Consider the following 8,862-nt stretch of genomic DNA (forward strand, 5'->3'; position numbering starts at 1 on the left):
AATCACTTGACCAACAGCCAAATTCGCATCCTTTTAAAAATTAACAAAAAAATAGGTTATAATAATATAAGTATTTTTACCTATTAAAACCATATATAATTTGGAATTATTCTCTGATACAAATGTACAGACACTGTTATACTGTGTGTCATGAATTTGAATATTCATTAATTCCTAGGTAGAAATGATATTTTACCCTGTGCTGTTTGTGAGAGTTTTGGAGCTGCAACCCATTTTGCGTTTGTGGCCTGCTACGCATGGATAGGTAATAATTTAAATTTTTTTATATTTCTAACCCAATGTAGTTGTTGATTTTAATAACAGAATTAAGAGAACAAGTTTCATAATTTACAAATAAAAAAATGAATGTTATATTATCACCTTATTAAAAATTACGCAAACAGGAAACATTTTATTTTGAATTATTTCTTAATGCTCCAGGAATCCTTATGTAAGAATTTAAATGTATACAATGACCTTAACATTTTAAAATTTAAAATAAGATACATCTGAATGATGAATTAAGATTGTTTTTGTGAATTTCTTGTTTGAGAAACAAGAGTTTCCTTCCAAATTTCTATCAAGCATATAATTTTATGCTTAAAATTAGTTTAGGTAGAGTTACATTGGGTACGTACTATCATATTAACCCATTAATATCCACCCCAAGAATTACTTAAAAATAAAAACTTTTTCTGACATACTCTACTTACTATTACTATGGATGATTTGCATACAAATCAAAAGAATTTTTTTTGTTATGACCACTATGACAGAAAATATGACCACGTCAATAAATTGACGTTTGGCCACTCCCTACCCCATTATCAGATGATAGGAAATAACTGACATTAGGTACTAAAATTGCTAGAAAACTTTTTTGTTTTTCTTAATTCAAAAGAAAAGTTATTTTACTTAAATTATATATATTAAAAAATATGAAAATGGTTTTAAATATCATTTTTTTAAAACTTACTAGCAATTTCGCCCCTAGCATCTAGGACTCTGTCTCCAAGGGGATAGGAAGGGGTAGAAAAAGAAGCCCAAAACTACCCAAAGCTTAAATATAAAAAGGGAAATAGTCTAAAACCATCCTGGACTTATGAGAAGCTTCCCTAAAATGGAGAAGTCAATCGGTTTAGTAGTTTCAGAAATCTTAAGCTACAGACATAAGAACCTTTTAATATATGAAAGGATATAGCTTAGAGACAAATGTAAGCTAAAAAAATTGTATAAAATCATCAGAAATTAGGGAACAATTACATTTTTTCTTTTAAAGTATTTCTTTGTTGCTGTTTGTTTTTTATCTTTTTGTATAATAAAACTATAAAAAAAATATTCTGATTAATACCTTTATTTCCTGCTAAAATATATACAAATTAGTAAGGCTTATTAAATTACTTGTCCTATACCCTATTCCATTTATAAAATATAGAACACATTAATAAATCCTTTCCTATCACACGGTTTAACAAATGCGCGAGAGTTTTACCATATAACATATAACAATGATTTCAGCCAATCAGAAATAAGCTTGTTTGAAGTCCCACCCTAAATTTTACACCCAGGGTATCCCAGATGTCAAATAACGCCCAACTATGCATTTCCGGTCAGTTTGTTTTCTCAGCTTATATATGACCCCTCCCATTATATTCTTGACCATAAAATTAATCCTTTTATGGAAAAAAACCGCCCCGCCCCCCACACCATTATACATCCAATTAATTTATCACATCTTGTAAAACTATATTTTGACTTGACCAATCCTATTTCCTGTTTATCTAGGGATAAAGAGATATGTTTTTTTTGAGAAAAATTATTTTTCCGAAAAATCATTGACTTAGAGCTTTAATATAATTTAATAATATTTAGCTGTATCTTTAAATCTAAATGTTGTACACATAAAAAATGGTTTGGAGTTTAAGAATCTTTTTTGGTAAAATACCATAATAACTTTTAAGTATCAGGTATATGAAGGATATTTGTTTTCTAACTTCATAGATATATTTTATATACATTCTTTATATTAGTCTAATTATGTTTTTTAAAAAAGAATTTAATTCCAAGAGACTAGGTCATTTAACTATCCCTTTTTCCAACTTATCACTATGTCTGTCCTTCCTGTTTTTATTACAAGCAAAGCAAAGCTACTATATAAATAGTGGTGCAGCTACTCTATAATTATATATGTCCGTTCATCTATCGTTAAGAAACTGTAATTCTCAAAGTATCCATCATCTTTCTATCTGTTTTTTTTAATTTTCTCATTCTCTTTTTATGTTTATATGAATACTGAACATGATAAAATTTCTCACATTGTCTGTTTGTCACTGTATGATTTGTTTGTCTTCGCTGCTTATGAATATTGTCATCATTGTTCTTCACTTTGACACTCTTCCTAACTATTTTACAAATGAAGGTTCGATTTTTAAATCAAACTTATTTTTTTGATGGTTAGTATTATAAAAAACAAAATAGTAAAAATTAATTATCTACATTTTTAAAAATGTATTTGCATTAAAGAATATTTTTTAGATAAAACTATTTTAAAAAGATGAGTTACCATTTTAAAAATGATAAATATTTAAGAACTGACCAAACACCCTAAACATGATTTTAGGGCATAATTTCTGGGGGATTTATATATTTACTATGCATATTACTACTACTATTAAGCCATGCGAAATAATACTTACGTAACTTTTTCAAACACTTTTTTCTCCGTGAAATTTTAAGAATCCCTTACAATTTTTTTTAAAAGCTAAAAGTTTTCATTATTGATAAATGGAATATTTAAGAAAATTTGTAAAAAACACCATATCTTTTGGTTGATTTATGGCTATGAAAATTATTACCCTCTCAATTTTCAATTTTTGATTAAGCCCTCCATTAAAACATAAAAAATTTAATTAGTTTTTTATTGTTTTAATATTTATACTTTTTAAAATGAAAGTGATAGCAATAATCTTTCAATATCTATTTTCATTTTTTAAATATATCATCCCTGTCATTTTCTAGAGCCATCTAAACAGAGTCTACTTTAACGTAGTTTTATTGATGTGTGGGTACGAATGGGTTAAGATACTAAACCTTAACAATCTTGTTATATTTTTAGTAATAGATTGTTCACAAGTGTACTACAAATTCTACAACAAGAGGGCACCACAGACAAATCTTCTCTACCTTTCCATTGCTTCATATGGTTTAGCATTTGCAATAGGTGAAGCATATTCATTAGAATCTTTTCTTATATATTGAATTTATTTTAGATTTCAATTTCAATGAAATTTTAGTATTATTTGATCAAAAATAATTTATTATTAATATTTCTTATTAGCTGGAGGAGTGCTCATCACTAGTCTAACAAATGAAGCCAATTTCTACCTGAGGAGGTAAACAATAAATACATATAATTACAAAAAAAATACAATTATGTCTCTTTGTCTGTCCATTAAGATCTGAAGAAATGCTAAATTAACTTGCATTTTTAAAAATCAAACAAACACAATACTTGTTATCAAATATGAATGTACATACATTAAAATACAGATACAGAAAAAAAACAAATAGAAAATTATTTTATTTATGTTTCTCTGGTCAATATTTTGAAATGCATGCAGCAAAATGATTTTCTTCTAAGAGGAAATAATTTAGAGTTATGAATAGAAATGTTTGAATTTTAAAGATTGTAACTGTAATATGTATTTTCAGAAGCGTGGAAGGCCATGTGGACAGTTGCTGGTTGAATGACTGGGCTGAATATGCAATCATCATTCCCATAGGTTTATTTTTTTAAAGTATTTAAAAGCAAATCTTTTCTGTAAATCTGAATGAATTGATAGCTGTTCTTGTTTAATTAAACATGTTAGAATTCTCATAGATATTTTAAACTTGTAATAATTTAACAATAACAAGTTACAATATTTTAAGCAAATCATCTCTTAAATAAAGTCCTTAAATTGTAAATATGTAAGTTGTAACCAATTTATAGATAATCTTGTTGAGACCAATTATTTGATATATTGCTTATAATTTGTAAATTATCTGTTTGATGAACCCAATAATTTGGACATTGCAACAAAAAAGCTTATTGTTTTCATAAAACTTTCAAACTTAAGAAAGCATCAGCATTAGTATGCTACAAAATCATTATCATTCGTTTAGAAAACTATGAAAATCTTAACTATTATTGTTTTCAAATAGACAAAATGGTACAAAATATTTTTCCAACACCCCCTCCTCCTGAATTCCCTATCCCCTTAAAAGATTTAATGTAAATTTTAAGGAGTTGCTTTGCTTCTTTGCTTAGTTAGAATGGTCTTGACATATGTTTGGGTAAAGAAAAACTCAAGGTAAATATTTTATTTTTCACTTGAAAATTTAGATTGCTAATGCTAATTCTATATTTTAATTGGATAATAATTTAACTTATTTAGTGACACAACATGTGAAATAATCTTGGATCTTCTGGTATCCTTCAGAAGTACACTGGTCCTAACCTTTGTGATGACTCTTAACATTGTCTTTGGTAATTTTATACACTTTATAAACTTTAAATATTTTTCTTAAACTTGAAGTTGAAAATAAAAAAAAATTTATATTAGGGTTTATATTATTCACATAATGATGAACTGACTTTATGAAAGTAAAGATAAATGGAAATACTTAATTGATAGTCGGCCTTTAAAAAAGTCTAAAGATGGATGTGACCTAAATGTAGTCACCCCAAGATCTTGGTTAAAAGATGTTTGGAGTAATATAGAATCTACTCTAATGTGGATATATGTACATAGATGTATCTTTTTAGCCTTTGTTGCTGACTCCCATGTCTTTGGCTACATAATTGTTGTTCTGAATGTTTTCCCTGGATTCTTCATCTTGTTGAACAGTACTATTTTCAACTCTGAGGTAACTCTTGTTTATATCTAAAATCTATTGATGATTTTGTTTCATTTTGTTTATCAAGTTATCTAAAACGGTTCTTTAGTGAATTCACATTTGCAATGACAAATGCCATTAAATCCATAAAATCACTACTGCACATAGTTTTGCTAATGTGAGAAACTTTGAAAACACAAGAAGTCAAAACACTTCTGCTGTTCTATTTTCTATTGTGCAATGAATGTCATGAATATCATTTATTTTATTTTCAGGTAGACATCTTTGGAAATCTGAAGAAGAACTTCAGAAGAAAGAATGCCTAAGGAATAGAAATTTGATTGGATTTGATATTCAAATGTCTAGGCAGTAAAATCAACTTTTATTTCTAATAAATAGATGAAATTTTTTAAAATTTCATGATAATCATACAGGGTCATTCAAGAGAAATGATCTTTTAAAAAACTTAATTATGCATAGAAAATAAAACAATTATGTATAATCCTTTATATATTTGGAAAACCTTTTATGAGACATTTATGTTTCAAATATTTAAAAATGATTATTTCAACAATTTATGCCTTAAAAACAGGTTTTTCCAGAAGCCCTTTTTTTCAAAGATTTATTGATTTAAAGGTTGTAAAAAAATGTGTATCTTTTTAAAATTCAAATTGTGCAACTTGTGTTAATAGTAGAGAAATGTTATGCATATTGTTGGAATCGTCATAAGCTATAGTTTTTAAATATATAGAAACCATTCCTGTGCTACGTATAGTATAGGAGCTATGTGGTAAAAAGTTCCAATTACTTAAAACTTTTAAACCTTTTTCTCACATTTTTCAACGTAGCTCCTAAACTATAAATAGCACAAAAACCGTACTTATATTTTCAAGAACTAAAGCTTATGACGATTTTAACGGTATTGCGCACATTTTCTACTATTAACACAAGCCGCGCAATTTGAATTTTAAAATATGTGTATTTTGCACACCCTTTAAGTCTATAAAACTTTGAAAACAGGTTTTTGGGCATAATGAGTTGAAATAATCATTTTTTAAAAATCATTTCTCTTGAATGACCCTGTAGATTAAAAGATAGATTTGAATATTATTACCAATATATAATTTGATTTTTGTACAAAGCAAGCCTTTAGGATATTCAGATATTTCAGTCATAAAATAAGTTTTCCTTTAAATCTTTTATAAAAGTTTTTCACTTGTTAAAAAAAATCAGGTATTGTTAGTTTTGTGACATCACCACTTAAGGGGCGTTAATTTGTATTTTCACAATAGCTTTCTACCCAGCATGTATTTATGTGGTTTTGTTTCAATAGAAATGTTGCATTGACATGGTCTTAATTTTTAATTTGTCATGTTTGTTACATATTTAAAGAAAATGACTTGAAATGCCCCTTGAGAGGCAATATCACGAAACCACCAATACCCAAAAATTCTTATAGATTTAAAAACTTTATATTTTTAAAATTTTGTAATGAATTTAACTAGTTGTGAATAGAAAAAAACCTGGATATTACCTCAGGCATGCTTTACCGACCAGGAATTGATTAGTATAATGAACTAAAAAATAATGGATTGGCCACAATTAGTAATTTAGGAATTATTAATTGTTCTATGTATTTTTTATATTTTTTTAATATAGTTGTTTGCATTTAAAAATAGTTTTTTTTTCTTATTCTCATTTTTTAAAGCAAAGCTTTTCTATAATTAAGTTTGTTCCGTCTGCCCGTCCATCAGTCTGTAACGGTTAGCTCTTTTTGTTTAGGCATGTCAGAATTGTCCTATTGATTTTAAACTATACATGGTGATTCCTGTAGTAGTTAGGTACAATTCAGAGAGTAAATAATTGTTACAAGAATGTCCGTACATGCATTTCAAATATTTTTATGTAATATTATTATTATTTAATTGATCTGATTTTTAGAATACTGAATCTTATGTCAACAAAGTAAAAAATGAAAGCAAAGCATCTCTTTATTCAAGTCTTTAAAATGTAAATATGCTGTTAAGCATTATCTAACAAATTACTAACAATTTTATACATTTATAATCTGATTATTCAGTTTTGACACTCTACATGTGTTAATGTTTGTGTTACTGATTCAGAGCTTGGCTTTATGGAAATTTTCTTCCTTGTTAATAATAATATTAAGAATTAAAACATATAGATGTATCTTTAATATATCCATAGACACAGTGTTTCGCCCTTTTAGGGCTCATCAGTATGGCTCAATTCATCAGAGTTAGTTTTGCACATGGTGGGGCTTGAACCGGGAACCCTTAGATTACCAGGCTAACACCCTACCCATTGCGCCATTACCCCATGACGAGTAAGGAGTGAAATTTTGACCAGAGAGCTCAACCAACTTATGATTAGTTGGGGGCCTTGCACTTATGGCTAATTAGTATGGTTTTTAATTCCCCTGAGAGTGCTCTAGTTCGGCCTAATACCTGACCGAAAGAGCATATATATCCATAGACACAGTGTTTTGCCCTTTTAGGGCTCATCAGTATGGCTCTATTCATCAGAGTTAATTTTGCACATGGCAGGGCTTGAACCAGGAACCCTTAGATTACCAGGCCAACACCCTACCCATTGCGCCATTACCCCATGATGAGTAAGGAATGAAATTTTGACCAGAGAGCTCAACCAACTTATGATTATCTTTAATATATTATTTTTGTTAACAGTTTTGTTTAAAGCTTTTGCATGTGTAGACTCATTTGAATTTATGATGATGAAACTACAACCTTAACTTAATTATTACTTTACCATGTAATTAATGTTATATTCGTCCTACATATTTTAAACCTTGCATAAAGAATACTGTAGCAATATTGTGTAATCTTAACAGTGTAGCAACTTTATGATAACTACTGTAGAGTCAGTGCATCCATCTAATTTTCAGGACTAGGAGATTTGATTAATTTGTTTTTTTAAAATGATAAAACAAAAGGATTGTACACAATGTTTTACTTGTAGATTAACTATAATTGTAACTCTTATATTAAAAAAAGGTATTTTGTGCGTATTTACTTTTAAAAGTGAAGCTTTTCTATTTTTGGGGTCGGTCCGTCTGTCCATAACAGATAGCTTGTTTTGATGATTTAAACAGGTTAGAACTGTCCTATCAATTTCAAACTTTTTATGCTGATTCCTATAACAGTTAGGTACGACTTAGAAAGTGCAGCAATTTTATAATTGTTACCAGAAAGACCGTAAGTCCATTTGAAACATGCTGATTTTTTATATTAAAATTTTATTTATTTTTTTAAAATATCATTTGATTTTTGGAATACTGAATTCTATTAAAAAATATTAAAACAGGGTAAAATATTATTAGCAAACTATCTCTATAATCAAATCTTAATTATGTCCTTAAACATTATTAAATGTTATACTAGCGGCTTTGCCCCCAGAGGCTTATATTACACGAAAAAAATTTTTTTTAATTCTATTTCAAAATCAGTTAAATATAAAAAATAATTTTTTCTTCTAAAGATGGTGTTAGTTATGTTTTAAGCTAATTGCAAAAAAATGTCCGCAGGGCGGCGATTTTTAAATTTTTAAATTTTAGTCAATTTCTCTAGGGAGGGTGGTGGTTCCCTCCACCAATATAGTGATTAATCTTCTTGGGACCTATGAGAAACCACCCTGTTAAGGAGAACTTGATCGGTTCAGCGGTTAGCGAGATCATTTGGTACAAACATACACACAAACAGACATCATGTTACTTTATCATATGGATTGAAAAAAAAATAGGTTTAGGCATAGCAAAAAAAACCTCTAAAGGGATAGAGATGAATTCAATCTTATTAGACGTTCACTCAAAGCCCAAAAATAATGGACATAAAAGTGTTTTATAGAAGCTGTAGCAATAGATATAACATATAAGACCCAACAAACTTTAAACAGCCATAGCGCCAAAACTACTTGACCAATCAGGACGTTTGACCCCACTATAAA

General features: G+C 28.3%; 1 protein-coding gene across 1 annotated transcript in view; it reads left to right on the plus strand.

Moving 5' to 3' along the window:
• The window catches only part of LOC145329145 (adhesion G protein-coupled receptor L2-like), a 38,769-nt gene extending 32,215 nt beyond the window's left edge, over window positions 1-6,554 (plus strand). Inside the window, exons 26-33 of the mRNA XM_080173199.1 lie at window positions 179-265; window positions 3,116-3,220; window positions 3,338-3,392; window positions 3,712-3,782; window positions 4,286-4,352; window positions 4,437-4,528; window positions 4,808-4,908; window positions 5,154-6,554. Coding sequence (XP_080029325.1) covers window positions 179-265; window positions 3,116-3,220; window positions 3,338-3,392; window positions 3,712-3,782; window positions 4,286-4,352; window positions 4,437-4,528; window positions 4,808-4,908; window positions 5,154-5,204 — 629 coding nt within the window. The 3' untranslated portion in view covers window positions 5,205-6,554. The remainder of the gene's footprint in view (window positions 1-178; window positions 266-3,115; window positions 3,221-3,337; window positions 3,393-3,711; window positions 3,783-4,285; window positions 4,353-4,436; window positions 4,529-4,807; window positions 4,909-5,153) is intronic.
• The last annotated feature ends 2,308 nt before the right edge of the window (window positions 6,555-8,862 follow it).

Source organism: Acartia tonsa, chromosome 9, assembly GCF_053477335.1.
Source record: "Acartia tonsa isolate MP-2025a chromosome 9, ASM5347733v1, whole genome shotgun sequence".
Taxonomy (NCBI): Eukaryota; Metazoa; Arthropoda; class Copepoda; order Calanoida; family Acartiidae; genus Acartia; species Acartia tonsa.